We start from the raw sequence: 20100 nt of genomic DNA, 5'->3' as shown, positions 1-20100 counted from the left end.
TTCTTTACAGGGTTGCAGCGAGCTGCAGCCCACACCAGTGCAGCCTCAATCCATTCACTAATACCCAGGGCTATGTACATTTGCTAATTCATCAAACATGGTTAAGGGTGACCGGGGAAACTCACACGCACATGGGGAAAAGGCGCAAACAACTTACAGGCACTAAACTTCAGTCCCTGGAACTATGAGGCAGCTGCACCAAGCAGAATGCCACCATGGTGCCCGTTAGTTTCAGTTTCATTGCTGTCATACTGTATATACTGAATCTCCTTCAAAGTGCAAGAGAATAAATTGCTCTAAGACATAAACTGCTTCTACTTATATTTTCTCCTTTTTGTGTTAAAGGAACTGTAGTAAAAGAAGCAAAGATGGTCACATCTGAGACGTCTTCTTTAGCTTTTGCCGCTGGAGTTTCTTTTGATGTATCCTGCTATACTCATGAGGTAGTCAAAGTACTTCTGGTTTAGCCTGACATAGCTTTAATTATTTTTAATAAAGTAAAGCAGTGCATCTCAAGTAAATCACTCCTTTACCCCTTGTATGCCTTGGTTCACAAAGGTACCGTTTTTTTAAAGAGGAAACAGAACACAATGTTCTCGTAGATGAAAATCTAGTCATTGGCTCAAAAACTACTGTGACCTTCATGATACTTCAGTATTACTCTGCGTAAAAGGAAAACACTAAAGAAGCAGTCCACAGCTCAATGGAGTGATCCTGGAAGCACCATGTGAAGGATGACGAACCAGAGGCTCTGCTTGGGCACTGACCGTTTCTAAATTTCATCACAACATTTGTAGACAACCATCAGTCTTCCTAAAAACTAAGTAAACCACCGAATTCCTTGAGATTTTCATAATAGACAGATAATGTTGGCCAAGAGAATTCATGGCTGCCAGATGACTCTTTTTTTACATTCTTTAATGCCCTTGAGGAAGAGATAAACACAGCTCTGCTAAAACGCACAACCTACATCTATTATTTTTTTGTACATTAATACTGCGTAAAACTAATTTTTGCACATGTATGACATTTTTTTTTGTCACTGAGCTACTATGGTTTACTCTGAAATGTAAAAAGCATGGCTTAGCTCAGATATCCCCAGTGTCTAATAGTTCACACTTCTTACATTTTATCAGAGCTACTACCATGCTTCAACAAAAATTTAAGTGCCTAAAAGGCAAACTCCAACATTTCTTTATCAAAACGTTGAAACCTCAAAACACGTGGAAATGTCCGAAACATCTAGACAGTTCCCAGCGTGCTACTATTAAAGGAATGACCCCCTCAGAGACAAACATTGGCTGGATTAAAATGTTGAAAAATCAGAAAATATGATAAAATTATGAATTTGAAAAAGCAAAAAAATAATAAAACTATGGCTTTCTGTTAAGTTGTTTTTTTTTGCCTTAAGTCTTTTGAATTATTATAATGCTTTATTTCAAATTAACCTCAGATGGCCTGCATCTGTTAAAACTTCATTTTATAGAAGCATGGCATAAGACATGCTGCTTGAATCATGTATAATGCTTTTACTGTTGAGCCGACACATTACACATACATAACAGCCTCACATTAATATATAATCAACAAAAAAAAAATCTGAAAATAAAAAACAACATCTCATAAAACAGAATTAAAACATAGTGCAATGCTCCAAAAAATGAAAACAAATGGGCAACGTTTCTTCACAACATTCCATATAATCTACAGTATAGAACAATAAAGAAACAGTCTAAAGTCACTGTCCAAATGAAAGTACCCTAAACTAGTTTAGCTCACTAAATAATTCAGTTATTGTAAAATGTCTGCCAAAATGCACACTTTACATGTCTCAAAACAAAAAAAAATAGCTTTATTTTTCACATTATTTAAAACTGGAATAAAATGCATGTTATAAAACAGGTCTGTGTGGCGATGGGAATGCAACAAAAAGTAATCAACAATTTACCAGTCCTTTTGCACATTTATATATACGATGAAAACAGTAATGGACAGCAGCCTTCTAAAAGACAAAAAGAATTTTCTGGAATTAAAAAAAACAACCTTTTTTGGCATGTTTGCAGAGCAATTAATGCAGATGGTGCAATTCCAAAGCCCTTCTCAGAAATATCCAGACTGAAATAGCTGAATCTGCTTAACACTAATTTATAAAGCATTCACAGTTCAGAATACACTAGAACGACCAATGTTTTTGTGTACCTATTATAAATAGGTAGAGTCAAATAGAATACAGTGTTAAATACATAACAATAAATAAATAAAAAAGAAAAATAACTATAACATACACTTAAGTGGGTATTCCATATAATGGACAGTTATATTAGCCATGTTAATGAAAAGACAGCTATAAAAGAACAGGTTAAAGGTATTCAGTGCTTAAAGAATAGTATATCGAACAAGCTACAAACTGGCCAGAAAGTATATTAAATAAAAAATAAAAAAACTCAATGGAAAATAAATAAATACCTAGTGCAGATGTGGGAGAGGTTCTGTAATTCTTCTTTTTAAAAAATCATTGAAAATGTAAAACAGCAACAATAAAAATGCTAAATTAAATATTTATTTCATTTTATATGCACTAAAGTTTTTCTTTTTAATTTAATAGTCTACAGTAATCTTATTTGCTACCCCTTGAACCTGGAGTTAGAATAAGGTCACCGGCATGTTGTTAAAGGCGACTAAGGGAAGTTGATCAAAGAAACTCTAAATCCAATAACCCCTGAAGTTCTTGGGGGGCCCACAAAATGGCCATTAAACTGGTAGAGAGTGAGAGAGACAACAATTTTATTTGTTCTGTTCAATGCTGTGTGATGGAGAATTCTGTGAATCGCTGCATATAAAATCAAGATTCATGCCAGGAAACTTGAATTGAACAAAACTGCTCGTTTTTCACAATAGTTCTTGTATACATTATCTGCCGATATCAGAAACACGTTACTTAAAATGCAAATGCATCTTCCACCATCCATGACAGATTCGAATTTGTTATACCTGCCACATGCTGGTTAAGGAAAACTGAATTTCCTTCAAGCAGAAAAGAAACTGAAAGAAAGCGACTGGCAAAAAGCAGCTGGTGTGGACGTCTCCATTTGAGCTGAACTTGAGGCTGTCGCTGTGTCATCCCATATGTTGCCTGGTGAACATTTAGTGGTCTCCTCAGACCCGTCAGGCCCCCACTAGTGTCAACTCATTTACTTTCTGATTACTTGATGAATATCATTTTCACCATATGATCATGCAGTGCTCCTGCTCATTAGGCCTTAAGGGTGCAAGTGTCTGGTTTTTAACGTTGGGTCCTAATGGACAGAGCAGTGGACTTTTTAGGTCCGCGGTAAGGTGATGTGTTCCAGCCCCACCAAGAGATTGGTAGGATAATGTGATACTCATGTGGACTGATGAAGCAAAATATGATTTTCAGGAGGCTTTTTCAACTGGACTTTAAGTCACAAGAATGCTGGTTCAGTCCCTGCCTCATTGTGTGGTCCTGAACAAGTCCACTTATAATACAGTATTTGCAAATCTGTGACATACCCTGATTTTGTACTAAATCATCTGCCAAATAATAATATGAACAATATATTTTACATTGAGATTATGGTTTGACCAGTTCTCACTGAGTCAGTTTTGTTTTCTAACCTGATTTAATGCCTACCATTTTGTTCTTCTGATATGTTGTGAGCTCTGAAACAGCACAGTATGTCTTCTGTTATTTGTCCTCAGGTGGACAATCCCATTAGCTCCTCTCTACAAAGTGATGCTTTTCAACACCATCAGATACTACTTTACACGTATGTAAATGCTTAGTTCTCCAATCTGCTAAAGACAAACTTGAAATAAAAAGTGAAAACAGAGCTTAAAAAAATGAAAAAAGAGGTAAAATACCAAAAAAAACACTTTTATCACTGTAGTCATAGAAAGGTGGCAGTCAGCACAATGGCGGCTTTGAACTGACTGATTTACCGTGAATTACAACTTTGGCTTGTTTTTGAAGCCAGTTGTTGTTGCTTTCTTAATGGCTTTTAGATAGAATAAAGGGGACTGCGTTAACTCTTGATTGATTGAAACTTGTTTTGCAGCTCTTAGCGCCTTTTACAAATATAATTTAAAAACAAGCAAAGAAATCCTATTCATTTCAGACACAATAAGAAAATAAACACAAATTCTGATAAAACAAAAAACTTCCTTGGTCGTTCTAGTGTAAACAGATTAACTTCAGAATGTAATCCCAATTTCTAATGTAAACAAAAATAATTTAAATAAAATGGATGGAATATTCCTTGCACATTCTAGTGGCTGGTTTGGCAAAAATGCACAGGATAGACAATTTTCATTGTTCCGTAAAAAGATGGTTATTAAACCTCGTCGGGACAGGGCCCAACATGCATTCTTAAAGTGCCACTTTTATGGAGGAGCCAAAGCTGTAAAAACTCTTCTGGCATGGCATGGAAACCAGAATAAGGCAGAACGTTGTCATAATAATGATGACTTATGGATTGTTCATTAAGATCCACTGAGAAAGGCCAGAAGCCATAAAGTGTCACATCTTCACATAACCCCAAGGCCAGACTAACTAAAAACAAACCAGTAGACAGTCGCTTTGCATGGATTCCTCTTGCTTTCCAGAACTTTCCAACATTCCAAAGGAACTCTGGATTGGCAAACAGGACGGTTTGGTTGGCATTAATGTCAGACAGCGTGTGAAATGCACGAATGGAGGGATCAGTGCCAGGCTTCATTGAAAATGCAGGCATGTAGATGTAGCTTGACCCGTAGATTTTAACACTTTCTGCAAAAGCCTTCCGGGACCAAAGAAGGTTCCGAAATCTGGAAAGAAAAAAAAATAAAAATAATGGTATACTGTATATTTTTAAAAGTAAAAAAAAAAAACCTACTATATTACAGACACACAAACATTTTATTGGGACTGCTGTTCGATTAAAACATGTAATAACGATTAATGGAACAATTCCAATTTTCATTATTCACATCTGTGTATTAATCATAATTTATCATATTTCCTACAATATTTATATGTTTCTATAAAGCAGTGATTCATTTTTAATACAAAAGTTTTAATGATCCCATGCCTATATATATGTAATTATTTCATTTAGATTATTGAACAGTTTTATGTAGCAGAAACAATTGAATAAACAATGAAACACAAATCAGTCAAGAGCTCAAAGAAAGTTTTTTTTCCCCATTTTGACCCACATAACAATAGAAATTAGTCTAGCACTTTGACTGGTTCTGTCAATAAGCCAGTTGCTTAAGCATGCTAGTTTATTTACACTAGTGGTTCAAGGGTGGATATCCAGACTCAGAAAACAGATATGTTACTTTTAAATTTAACTTAGTTACAACAAAAGTAACTAAATATGTTATATAATTACTTAATATACAATATAATGTTACAAATAATGTGTTACTTTTGCATTACTTCTCCTCCCCATAGAGATATGAAACCCATATAGCAAAATAATTCTATTTGCTTGAACAAAGAGAAGAAAGAATATTACAACATTCATTACTATTCCATTCAAGATCAAGAAAGATGATAACATAAAGAAGGGCAGACTGAAGAAAAATCATTTAAATATGTAACATTGGTTATGAATCATACAAGATAGCCCGAATGGGTTATATATTTATACTATTTAGGTGTTTTACATTGCACATCACCATAGAACGTGTCATTCATGAATTAAAAGGTAAATATAACTATCTTAACCTTCAGCCCTAAGTGATCGGAAATATTAGTGTGATCAATTTGCACTGCATATTGACTAATTTTATTGGTTTCAGTACAATATAGGCTAATGTAAGATATAATTTAGGTCGCAGTAGGTAGCAAAGAAGTAATTAAACAATAACAACATACCATGTCTGCTTTGGTAGAAGTCAAAATACAGCAACAGCAGGCAAGGTCATCTGAAATAGTGAAATTCTTTTAATATGAAAAATAAAATAATGATCTCAATTTTTACCATATGTTATAGCAAGCGATAGTCCCAGTAATTTAATTGTTGTCATGATTTGTCCTGAATGCAGGATATATTGTAGGTGAAATACAAAAATCAATTTGTAGGCTCCAGTCACGGTCCCTTCTAGACTACTTCTGAATCATGAGGAAGATGTATCTGGACAGAAAATATACAAAAATGCGGGCTCTTACTTTAGACATTAAGACAAAAATTCTACTTGGTTTAATTGTACCTTTTAAAATGTGTAAATGACTCTAATCCAATGATGTACTTATTTTAATCAATGCTAATTAATGACAACTTTCATGTTTTGTTTTATGTCTACTAAAGTATATATACTGTACTGTATATATACAAACTACACGCAAACACACACACAAATATATATATATAAATTATATACATACATATAGTGTTGATTTTTTTTGTTGTCATGTTTTCTTGGCCAAGTATCTTTTAAAAAAGATACAGAAATTTCAATATAACTATCAGGTTAAATAAAGGTTAAATACTGTAGACCAAAATTATTATGAATCATAATTATTATGAATCATTATGAAGCCTGAACAATTTGCATTAAATGTATAAAGCATATATGATATACATTTTTGTAAAGCCTTTTGGACATTTGAGACTTGAAGTCTGGACATCAAAGCTGTATTCTGAGAGTGGTAATGCAGTTTTCATGCATACTGCTGTGTTTTGGCTTCCTTTCTTGTTTCTGGGTTTGAAATAATTTTGCTATAAAGGAAAATTTCACTCTGATTTGAGTTTTTTGCACATCATTTCACTCCATCCCTTTCATCCATGCTTTTCTAAATTTCATGAACTTCAGCTCCAGTGTCTGACTTTGATTATTTCAATAGTCCCAAAAATATTATTTTCTATTTTGGCATACGGAAGTTCTGAATATTTGACTACAATTTAGTTTTGTCAATTTTTTAAATGCCTAGTGCTACAAAAATCCAGTACATCCTGCGCAATGTTAAATTAATCCGGAGAGCAATCATTAATACTGAGAGCTCAGGAGAAAAAAATGTATCATCAGAGCCACCCGTCCATCCTCTGAAACTGTCTCGATATCAAATCTTTTCAGTGTCAACTGATAAAAATATTGTAGTCCAAACAAAGGCTCTTTTTCTATTGAGCCGTCTCTTGTTTGCTCTGATAAAAAGTAGTAACTAAAATAAAACTGCGCCAAAACAAAACAGTGTTTCTTTCTTAAGCGTATTAAAAACTCAACATACACATTTGTAATCTGCAGAATGGCTCCAATCTGTACTCACTGTTCTGTGGTTTTATGATACTATTAGGGGTTTTCATTTTTATTATTAATCTCAAACAAATTATTTAATTTTGTTTAATTTTTACTATGAAAGAGTTTAACAATATAACTGTCATTATTATAGGCAATCCTCTTAAAAACAGGACAAAAGTCATTGAACAATCCCTCCTGCTTTCCCTGGTCCTCTCTGTCCATTGCTTTTTTTTTATATTTGTTTATCAGATTCCAGTGTTCAATAAAATCATTTTCAATCTCTTTCCTTGTATTGTTCTGTCATCATGTGTCTCTATGCCTAGGCTGATAATGCATCTTAGCCATTTCCTTTTTGGTATAACACTGTGATCAAAATCTGTGTGTCTTCTTCAGCCACTATTTACAAGATTTTTTCAGTTGAACCATAGTCTAGCCGCTTAATTTCCTCCCAAGTTTCCTCTTCTGTTCACATCTTAAATACTTCTAAGTACAGTCAGTCAGTCAGTCATTTTCCAACCCGCTATATTCTAACACAGGGTCACGGGGATCTGCTGGAGCTAATCCCAGCCAACACAGGGCGCAAGGCAGGAACAAACCCGGGCAGGGCGCCAGCCCATCACAGGGCACACACACACACACCCACACACGAAGCACACACTAGGGACAATCTAGGATCGCCAATGCACCTAACCTGTATGTCTTTGGACTGTGGGAGGAAACCCATGCAGACACAGGGAGAACATGCAAACTCCATGCAGGGAGGACCCTGGAAGCGAACCCAGGTCTCCTTACTGCGAGGCAGCAGCTAAGTAATGCATTAATTGATTAATTAATGAATTGGTTAATCAGCCAAATTATTTTTTTCCTTGAATACCCAAATCTCTGAACTGTAGAATAACATACTTCACATTACTGTCTTAGCAGCTTTTTCTTAGCTTCTTGTTCAAATGCTTTCATAACAGCTTTCTTTTCATACTGAATGATCCTTTGGTTGGTGACCAAATTATCAGGTACATCCTACTGTGTATTCTTCACAGAATGTTACAGGAAAAAAAGTTTATCGTAATTCTTATGTACAGACTTATAGTGTGGCAGATGTAAGAAGGGTACTATAATGCCTGAAATCTACTAAAGCAAGGCAAGAAAAGAATTTGACATATATAACTCTCAATGCAAATAAAATCATATGAAATGTTAGGAAGCAGTTTTTATTATGCCAAAGGTTGTTTATAATAAATTTCAGTCCATCTGGAGTCAATTAGGCAGCGTGACAGATTGTTGTACAATAGGGAACTTTAAATCTCAACATGAGTCTGGCTTAGAATAACTAGTAAAACAGCATGGCCTACCAATTGTCATAATGATTCATACTGCCACTGCAAGAATATGATTAAAAAAAATTGAATGTAACATTTGCATATATACTTTACTCGTGCTCTCTCTCTCTCTCTCTCTCTCTCTCTCTCTCTCTCTCTCTCTCTCTCTCTCTCTCTCTCCATCCCTCTGTGTATACATATATATGTACAGTTAGGTCCATAAATATTTGGACAGAGACAACTTTTTTTATAATTTTGGTTCTGTACATTACCACAATGAATTTTAAATGAAACAACTCAAATGCAGTTGAAGTGCAGACTTTCAGCTTTAATTCAGTGGGGTGAACAAAACGGTTGCATAAAAATGTGAGGCAACTAAAGCATTTTTTTAACACAATCCCTTCATTTCAGGGGCTCAAAAGTAATTGGACAATTGACTCAAAGGCTATTTCATGGGCAGGTGCGGGCAAGTCCGTTGTTATGTCATTATCAATTAAGCAGATAAAAGGCCTGGAGTTGATTTGAGGTGTGGTGCTTGCATGTGGAAGATTTTGCTGTGAACAGACAACATGCGGTCAAGGAGTTCTCCATGCAGGTGAAAGAAGCCATCCTTAAGTTGCGAAAACAGAAAAACCCATCCAAAAATTGCTACAATATTACGAGTGGCAAAATCTACAGTTTGGTACATCCTGAGAAAGAAAGCAAGCACTGGTGAACTCAGCAACACAAAAAGACCTGGACGTCCACGGAAGACAACAGTGGTGGATGATCGTAGAATCATTTCCACGGTGAAGAGAAACCCCTTCACAACAGCCAACCAAGTAAACAACACTCTCCAGGGGGTAGGCGTATCGATATCCAAGTCTACCATAAAGAGAAGACTGCATGAAAGTAAATACAGAGGGTGCACTGCAAGGTGCAAGCCACTCATAAGCCTCAAGAATAGAAAGGCTAGATTGGACTTTGCTAAAGAACATCTAAAAAAGCCTGCACAGTTCTGGAAAAACATTCTTTGGATAGATGAAACCAAGATCAACCTCTACCAGAATGATGGCAAGAAAAAAGTATGGAGAAGGTGTGGAACAGCTCATTATCCAAAACATACCACATCATCTGTAAAATACGGTGGAGGCAGTGTGATGGCTTGGGTGTGCATGGCTGCCAGTGGAACTGGGACACTAGTGTTTATTGATGATGTGACACAGGACAGAAGCAGCCGAATGAATTCTGAGGTGTTCAGAGACATACTGTCTGCTCAAATCCAGCTAAATGCAGTCAAATTGATTGGTAGGCTTTTCATGATACAGATGGACAATGACCCAAAACATACAGCCAAAGCAACCCAGGAGTTTATTAAAGCAAAGAAGTGGAAAATTCTTGAATGGCCAAGTCAGTCACCTGATCTTAACCCCATTGAGCATTCATTTCACTTGTTGAAGACTAAACTTCAGACAGAAAGGCCCACAAACAAATAGCAACTGAAAGCCGCTGCAGTAAAGGCCTGGCAGAGCATTAAAAAGGAGGAAACCCAGCATCTGGTGATGTCCATGAGTTCAAGACTTCAGGCTGTCATTGCCAGCAAAGGGTTTTCAACCAAGTATTAGAAATGAACATTTTATTTCCAGTTATTTAATTTGTCCAATTACTTTTGAGCCCCTGAAATGAAGGGATAGTGTTAAAAAAATGTTTTAGTTGCCTCACATTTTTATGCAATCGTTTTGTTCACCCCACTGAATTAAAGCTGAAAGTCTGCACTTCAACTGCATTTGAGTTGTTTCATTTAAAATTCATTGTGGTAATGTACAGAACCAAAATTAGAAAAAAGTTGTCTCTGTCCAAATATTTATGGACCTAACTGTACATATATATAGTGATGAACAGTGTCCCAGCCAGGAAGGAGTATGATTTCTTAAGCAGACAGGAGGCCAGCCCTATGCCACTACAAGAAACAGGGTGAAGGTTATCGTATCTCACCCAGAAGACAGGCAGAAGATGCCAATGCCAGAGTGGGTACACTTGAGTCTTAGTTGGGCTGGATGAAGGAACAATATCCTGCCAGGAGGATGCTATAATCAAAGGACAGGGAGAGACAACCCAGCAGGACTATGGGCTTCCCCAAGACAATAAGAGCCAGTTTCCTAGAGTGATGGTACCTCTATAAATACCCGCAAGGCACTCTAGATATTGTAGTTCCCTAGTACAGCCTTGTCGGGTTTCTTTTTATGACCATGGTTTGAGTTTTGGGTTTATCTGCTCATTTCCTTCTATCCCCTGATCACAATCTCTTTTTAAATCTCTCTTAGATTATAACACTTTGGTGATGTGGTTGTACATGAGGAGGTTGTGCAAATTCTTTTGACCACAACCGGTGTGGGGTTAGAACCCGAGGAATTGTCACTAACTACTGCACCACTGTTCCATCTTTTACAAAGTCTTATAAAATAATAATAAGCTAACATGAAAAAGCAGCTGGCATTATAATAATTGCATGCAGTATAATGAGACCTTTTTGTCTTTTCTCTATACAGTAATTAAGGTATTCTCTCAACTATTGCCTTTTCATGAGTAAATTCTGTTGTATTTATTAGAAATGTCTGGAATCCTGTGAAAGGTCTTCTAGCAGCTCCAGACTACTTATTGTGAGTTAGGGTCACATTAAAAAATGACTTACTAAGAATTCAACTATATGTTTTTTGCATATGAGCAGTGCTATTTCACACTAAACTTAGGACTAAAAGCCTAAAAAATAGTATATTCTTTTGCAGCTTACTTTATTATTTTTTTTGAGAATTTACATTTTTAAAATCCAGTGTTGATGAATGAAAAACATAAAGGAATTAAATAGCCATTGGATACTTACAATGGAATCAATAAAATATGCTTTTATTACCTTGGTGTCACCAGTCATTGAGAAAGGTCTTCAACTATGTCACACGCACACATGCATATCATAATTTATATATATATATATATATATATATATATATATATATATATATATATATATATAAACAGCATATGAACACATGTACTGAATAAAAAGCAGCTGTTTTAATTCACTTCAATGGCCAACATAATTATATTTTTATGGTGCACCAGTGATTCATACAGTAGCTTGCAGTACCATCAAAATTATTGTTTGCTCCCCACTGTGTGACCTTCAAAGTATGACGCAGAAAAAAGTAGCTGGTAATTCCTAAGGCTGGAGTGATGGTGCCTCTGCAGTAATAATTAAGCATGTCTTAGCCCATGGTACCTGATCTATCCACCCATGTTATAAATAAACTATTTGTGCTTGTTAGGACTTGGAAATATTCAATTGAAATTGCAAAAACTTAAGTTACCTACCCATAAATGATTCTGGTTGTTGTGATGTTTCTGAATCATAGTTGTTTTTTACAGAAGCCTGTCAGAAAGAGGAAGTAATGCTTTTTTGGCAGTGTTGGCTTTGTGAAACCAACTACACGCAAACAAAAATAAATAAATAAATAAAAATAAAAAAATAAACTATCAATATTTGACTGTTATTAAATTCCTAAGGAGAGTGGTTGAACAATAAATAACCAAATTCCATGAAATATCAGCACTATTTTTGAGTTGAGCCTGCTCGTTTGTTAGCTGCATGAGGTATAAGGAATGAGCCGACTCTGGGGGGAGGCAGGTCTCAACCCACAGCCACAATGCTGTTCTTATTCAGTCTGCAGTACCTGAAAAAACCCAGGCAGCCATGGAAAGAATATGCAAATAGACATATATGGAAAGTGACTAGGCATGGAGAATGAACCCCTTTTGGTGTAAGTAAGCCCCATATCACTGTGCCACAACTATATAAAATATCTATCCCTCCATCTTCCAAACCCGCTTATCCAGAGCTGGGTCGGTGGAGTCATTTTTAGGAAGAATCGGGTGTTAGGCAGGGGGTGCCAGCCCATCACAGGGTGAACACACACATTAGGGCCAATTTAGCATTGCAAATTCACCTAACCTGTATGTCTTTGGACTGTAGGACTGTGGGAGGAAACTGGAGTACCCAGAGAAAGTCCATGTAGACATGGTAGAACATGCAAACTCCACAGAGGGTGCTCACTGGACTTGAACCCCACATTCCTTGTTACACAGCAGCAGCACTACCACTGTGCCACTGTTCCATCCTATATAAAGTATACAGTGTAGAAATGATACTAATGGCAACACATTCTACATCACCTGCATGCTCAAAAATTACCCTGTAAAATGACTAAAATTGTCACTCTAACAAGTAGCTAGTGCAATTACTTTAACTTTGATTTCATGTTTTCTATTCTTTTAAACTTGGTTGTTTTACTTTATTGTTATTTTGTGCAATGTGGGTGTAAATGGGCCCTATTCCATCATTTCTGCGATAGTCTCCATCCCTAAATGAGATTATGCTGTGTAATTCTATGTTATAATTTTAGGGAACAAAGAAGTGCGGTAATTAGCACTGCTTGAATCCCAGCCCACACACTGTCTTTGTGGAGACTGCACATTCTCCCTTTGTCTGGGTCGGTTTTTGACTGTGAACCTTGTTTCCCTCCCATATCCTAAAGATATACAGTACTGGTTATACTAACCAGCAGGTCTACATTATTCCAGGATAAGAGATAGCGCATGTGTGCGTGTGTGTGTTCAGAAGTGATTCTCACTTTATTCACTGTGCTTGTAGCTGTGCTGGGCTTCGCATTCAATGCAACCTTAAAATGGTACAATTGGCTTCAAAATGGATGGAATTATTATTTTTTCATTTCCTTAGGCAGCACTTGAGTCTAGGTTAAAGAAAGGGTTTCCCCCTGTGAGGAGTTTGTGTGTTGCCACTGTATTTGTGCTGGATTTCTCCAGGGAGTTTACTTAATCCCTGCAGTCCAAATGCATGCCACTGGATCGATTGGCATACTAAATTATAGAGTTACACATGTCCTGTAATCCTCTGGTGGCCCAATAACAGAGTACATTCTTTGGAGAGATTAGGCTCTGGCTCCTTGTGATTGCTGGATCTAAAAATTAATATTTGGGATGAGTAATACAGTATATCTACTGTCATTATTGTTATAGTCCCTCTCCAGTGTATGCTGGGCTTGTGGTCAGGTTTACTTCTATCGGGCTTTAACCAGTTCACCTCCTACGAGGAGAAGGAAGTCTGGCGTACTCTATTCAGGATACGGACACCCTTAATCTTGTCAAGACAGACAGTCTAGAAATTAAATGGATATGTGAAAACAATAAATACTAGGGTAAAAACAATCATACAATAGTATTGAGCTGTATAACTCAAATATTAAGATTTTTGTTACTTTTAGCCCTTTTAACAATTCACCTGGCATTATTTTGCAGGCCAGGAAGCAATGCATATCTGGGGCATCAGAATTATGGTGAGGGCATCAATACGTAGAGTGAACATAGTCATTGCAGCAGAACACAGCCGAAGTTGAAACTGTCCTACCGTGTCAGTCAGAGGCGGTAGATAGCTGTGAAAGAAATCGACTTACAGAATGATACTTAATTTACACTTCACCACTGACAAAATCAATTTAAGCCAATATTGTGTCAGTGATAAAGAATGAACTCATGAGCAGGACATAATAACTGTAAACCCAGTGACCAAAATCTATCAAGAGAAGCTCAGTAATTAGAGTAAAGCTGCAATGGTTTTTCATTTAAATTAAGCATCAAACTTAACCCCAACCAGCCAGAGTAGAAAAAACCTGAGCGTATGCCTTGTTAATAAAGTTACAGTCAACTTGTCATAGAACTAAACCTCCTTAGAGATTGTTTTATTTCATTCCACAACACATTTGTTGGATAAATCTCATGTAAACAAGTTGAGCTATCTGTTCATTAACCATGCTGAACTAGTGTACTGAAAATGCATTCTAAAAAATGAATCACACCCCCCCAAATGTTCTACATGGAAAACACAAAGCTATGTTGGTGTTTTGTGAGGACTGGCATCATTCAGCTTTATGTTTGCTTTTTAGTGTTTGCTATGGTACCAACTTGACATTTTTTTATTAAAAATGTATTTGCACAGTACTATTAATAAAAAGAAACAATTGGCTAAAAGATAATTAACAGTTGTCTTTCCTACTAAACCTTGCAATTGTTTAAGGTGAACCTGTCACGTATAACACTGCTAAAGTCTTCAGATACAGCAGTGGGAATTTGGGATGGATCAGTGATACAGCTGAATGGAGTAAAAGCAACAGCAGTTTTTGAATTCTGTTTTGAAGCAGTCTGGTAAGTTGGGTGTTGTCACTCACGTGCACTTGGAAGGTAATCAAAGGGCTTAACTCAGGGTAATGACTCACCGGACCAGGGGCTGGCGATGAGCACTAATGTCTGTTCTTCTCTTCCTACAGACCTCCAGAAAGAAAGACCATGTGAACAGATCACTTACGTCTACAATCCTGATCTTACTTCTGGGCTCTGGTGATGACCTCACTTCCACTTTCTGCCCTAAAACACGCCTTTCCTTCCTTCTTGCTATAAAACCAAACTACCTGCTATTTTACTTCAGTTCAGTTCAAATTTACGTGTGGACTCAGTCTTTTGCGGTTACTCGTTTTTTTCAAATTGCTTCATAGTGTACGGGGTGGATCCCCAAATCTTTTTCTTGTGTTCTTGTCTTTCTTACAGTGTATATATAGTGTATACTATACATATATATACTGTACTAGCCATCCCCTGTGGCTTCACCCATGTAGAAGTGAAACAGGACAGGAAGGAGGGCCCTGCCTGGCTCCCTACTCCTGACATCACGCTCTTCCCTCCCCTCGGCCTGTAGCCTCTGTCTTGGATTTGAGCAAATATATTGCTCCTGCAAGCGAACTATGATTCTTAGCGCGATGAGAGAAGTCGCAAAATCAACCTAAATGTTCGAGCAAATTCTAGAAAAAAGCCCAATATAAATCCATTAAGTAGTTCTCTCGTCCACTAGCTAAGTGGATGTAAGATACGCCCCAAGGCTGGTGCATGAGTGAGGAGGTCCCTGCCCCCCTCCCCTCGGCCTGTTGCGTCTCTCTTGGATTCATGCAAATAAATCGGTACCACAAGCGAACTATGATACAAAGAGCAATGAAAGAAGTCTCAAAATCAACTGGAATGTTCAAGCAAGTTATAGTAAAAAAACCTTAATCTAAATCCGTTAAGTACTTCTCTTGTCAAAAAAGGACAGACATACAGTCAGACATTTTTTATATATACAGTCGACCCTTGATATACGACCGGCTTGACATGCGAACAACTTGATTTACGACCAAAATTTTTATTTTGATTTACGACCAACATCTTGCGTTACGACCTGAATGCGGTCACATGTATCCGCTTGCGCGATTGTAAACAAACAGAAACATTCCTATTAATGCGGCACTCATTCAATAAAATGTCAGGTTTGTAAACTCTCTTGGGACCTCCCCCAACTAGAAGACATGCCAAAGTCCAAACTCCGTATGGAAGACTGTTTATCTGTTGCTGGGGCAACAGCCGGCTTAAAGCTGTGCGGAGTCTCTCAGCCAAAGCAAACAGAAAAGATATCGATGGGTGATATGCATGTGATATCCCTGCCCGGCAATGGACAAGCAAGCTTCCACAGTCGCGGCAATCGCGCTTCAGGACGCACTTCAGCATGTCATTCCCATTTGGGGGGGGGGGGGGGTCTCAGAAGAGTTCAGAAACAGTTCCTTGTATCATCGCAAGGAAATGCTGAGAAAAATTCTCGTCAGAATAACTTGTAGGCAGGAGGAGATTAAAATTAACGCAAAAGAAGCTATTGAAATGATTGCAAATGCCTGAGCGCAAGTTAAAGAAAGCCTTTAAAAAGCCTTCAGTTTCATTATCATTCTCCTCCCTTCCTGCAGCCCAAAGATGTCAAATTAAATGGTGAGTACAGTATGAAATTGTTTCTGGTAGGCTAGGCACTTATTATTACTTTTTGGTTAGTACATTAGAAAAATTATTGGTGTTTGGTAAATTATGCACATTATACAACCCTTTTTTATTATGAAAAGGTTAAGTAAGTGTTGCAGTGGGAGGTTCGGAACGCATTATGGGTATTTCCATTATTTCTTATGGGAAAAATAGTCTTGACTTACAACCAACTTGAGTTACAACCAGCCCTCGCGAACGAATTGAGTTCGTAAGTCAAGGGTCCACTGTATATAAAAGTACTCCCACCTCAAATCACTCTGGAAAGTGATGCAAACAAAGGTTTTTGCCTATGGAATGTGAGCAAAAGACAGGCTGAAATAAGTCAGTGGAGCCAAAGAAGGGCTTGCATCATCCAAGTAGCTATTCAGGCGTATGACTGTGTGAGCTCGCCTTGTAACAGGCTCACTTCAATTGAGTGTTATGCCTGCTGGTATTAAGTGGGATTGAAAATGTTGTCATACTATGTTATTATTTTCAGGGACACAATATTGTAGTGATTAGTGCTGTCTGAAACCCAGCTCAGGCAATGTCTTTGTATAGATTGCACATTCTCTTTGTGTTTGGCTCTTTTTTCTCCATAAACTTTGTTTCCTTCCCACATCCTAAAGATATGCATACTAAGTTACCATCACAGTAGAAAGATAGCAGTCCAGTCAAATGGACCCACCTTTTCCAAAACTCACATTTTATCAACCAACAAGAAAACTCAAAACAGTTTCCTGTCCTGTCCATTAGAATTAATGTAGACGTTTTATGACATTAACATTCTAAACCCTTGGACAATACTATGGAGTCAAAGCTATCTTTCAACCCCAATATCTTATGAAAATAAAGAGTTCCTCACCAAAAAACATGAACTACTTGGTATATTCAAAATATGTTCTGCTACCTCCTGTGAGTTCTAGGAAAATTCAGTCACAATGATCAGAATGAACAAATTAGTCAGATCACCAGTATTGAAGTGCACTTCAGTCAGACACCATGTGCTGTATGATCACTTAAATCACATTTGGATCAGCAAGCAATTCAAAAGTGATTTATTGACACAAAAAAAGTGTTCAAATAAGTGAGAAATTCTCTAGCCAGCAGGTATACCCTGCTAGACTGAGAAAAAAACTAGTGGCAGCACAAAAACTGTTGAAGATTACAACAATTTATTATTATTATTATTTATTTATTTATTTATTTTTTTTTTAATTATAGCAGGATGACTCAATGTTTGTCACAGTGTGACTTGCCATTTCTGATCCGTATAGACATGTGGTGCAGGATGTGCTGGATCTGACTGCTATGGACTATTAATTATTTTACTTAACTTACTTTACTTAACTCACCTTACACTGGTGTCCTTCTATAACAGTTCTGTAAATGAGAATCATTAATAATCTCACCCTGCACAGTCCTGGATAACACCTTATAGGCAAAAGGTTTTACTTTCTAGTTAACTTGACGGACTACATCCTTACTTTATTATGTTTATGTAATGCCTCACATTCTATTTAAATGTAACATTACAGTTGTAAAGAAAACTCAAAGATTTATGAAAATATCCACATTGCAATGGAGAATTGAATACCCGAAAAAGGAAGAGCTTCAGCAGGCGGTCTGATCCCTCCCTACTACTGATGCAGTGATTGGCCACTGATGGGAACTTCTGAAGAATGTACACATATTTAAAATTTGTAATTGGTCTCGAATCTGCCTCTAATATTTAAAAAAAAGTGAATGAATTATATACAGGGATTTTATATGTTAATTGTTTATCTGAAGACAATGTATTTCTGTAACAGCGTGATGCTTTTCTGTCTTTTTTCATGTTACGGTTACTTTTGCCTATAATTAAAGCAAAACAAAGTTTTTCAATTACAATGATCATAATGATACTCAAGACAATCAATTTTTCAGTTAATCATTTAGACCACGGGTCCTCAGTCATAGTCCTGGAGAGCTGCAGTGGCTGCAGGTTTTTGCTCCAACCCAGTTGCTTAATAAGAAGCACTTACTGCTCAAGTAACACTTCTGCTTCATTTTAATTGTCTTGCTCATTAAGATCTTGAACCCTTATTGCTTATGTTAGTCTTAAACAGCTGTATTCTTGGTTTTTAATTGCTCCTAATCGGCAATAACATGCAAATGACAAAAGAGACCAGCATTTCTCCATTACGCTTGTTTCCATTTACACCTGTGTGTATTTATCATGCATTATTGGGTTGAATGAAATACTTGGAAGGCAACTGAAGAGGAAAAAGTGAAGCACTGAGAATAACTCGTCTGTTTTTGACTTTAAATCATTTGGATGATATCCTTAGAAAGGGGAAGAAAATCTAGGATATGAGAATGACTTGACATGGCAGATTTAAAGCACTAGCAAGCCATGAAATTAAATTATTGGCAAGAATTGCTTTCTAATTAAGCAATCGGGTTAGAACAAAAACCTGCAGCCACTGTGGCCCTACAGGACTGTGATTGAGGACCCCTGATTTAGATTAAGAAGACATTCATGAGAGTGATTATAAAAATGAGTGAGCATGTGTACAATGGTAAAGAGAACAAAGATTATCAGGATGATTAGACAAAATTAAGAAGTGTGCAAAATCTAAATTAAAGAACTAAATGAAACCATCCCACCATGAAATTATAAATTTACCTGATGCCTTTATCCAAGGTGACTTACAAGATCAAGATACAGTACAACAGTTCATATTTTGTTCAATTTTAGTTTTGACATCTGGAACACAGTCAGGTTAAGTAACTTGCACAGGGCCACACAGTTAATTGGAGGCAGGGATTGTACATTCACTGTTTTAAACATTGTATCTCACTGCCAAAAATATAAAGAATAATTGCTTTGTGAAGACAACAACAACAACATTTATTTATATAGCACATTTTCATACAAATAATACAGCTCAAAGTGCTAAAGAGAAAAAAGACAAAATAAATAATTAAAATTAGTGAACACTAATTAACATAGAATAAAAGTAAGGTCCGATGGCAAGGGAGAACAGAAAAAACAAAAAAAAATCTCCAGAGAACTGGAGAAAAAAATAAAATCTGCAGGGGTTCTGAGGCCACGAGACCGCTCAGCCCCCTCTAGGCACTCTACCTAACATAAATACTGTATTGAGGATTTGTTCTGTTCTGTGTATTGTATTGTATTGTATTGTATTGTATTGTATTGACCCCCTTCTTACTGACACCCACTACATGCCCAACCTACCTAGAAATGGGTCTCTTTTTGAACTGCCTTTCCCAAGGTTTCTTCCATTTTATCACTACAAGGTTTTTTTTTGCGAGTTTTTCCTTGTCTTCTTAGAGAGACAAAGGCTGGGGGGCTGTCAAGTGGCAGGGCCTGTTAAAGCCCATTGCGGCACTTCTTGTGTGATTTTGGGCTATACAAAAATAAATTGTATTTTATTGTATAAATGACCTCAATCAGTCCTCACTGTATTCAGGGTTCACATGGAAGAACTTGATGATGTCGGTCATGTGGACTTCTGGCCTTTAATCCATCAATGTAGGGACGACATCCCAGTGCTCTGATTAGGTGGTGGTGGCGCAGATAAACTATTTATGATTTCATTCAAGCAGATAAACTGAA

The 20100-nt window shown here is 36.8% G+C and overlaps 1 protein-coding gene across 1 annotated transcript in view; it reads right to left on the bottom strand.

Moving 5' to 3' along the window:
• Positions 1-406: 406 nt before the first annotated feature.
• Positions 407-20100, bottom strand: part of st8sia1 (ST8 alpha-N-acetyl-neuraminide alpha-2,8-sialyltransferase 1) — a 112461-nt gene continuing 92767 nt past the window's right edge. The window contains exon 5 of the mRNA XM_028815784.2: positions 407-4824. Coding sequence (XP_028671617.1) covers positions 4353-4824 — 472 coding nt within the window. The 3' untranslated portion in view covers positions 407-4352. The remainder of the gene's footprint in view (positions 4825-20100) is intronic.

This window comes from Erpetoichthys calabaricus, chromosome 1 (genome assembly GCF_900747795.2).
Source record: "Erpetoichthys calabaricus chromosome 1, fErpCal1.3, whole genome shotgun sequence".
NCBI lineage: Eukaryota > Metazoa > Chordata > Cladistia > Polypteriformes > Polypteridae > Erpetoichthys > Erpetoichthys calabaricus.
Note: the sequence above shows the minus strand (reverse complement) of the source record. Positions and strands in the feature narration are given on the sequence as shown.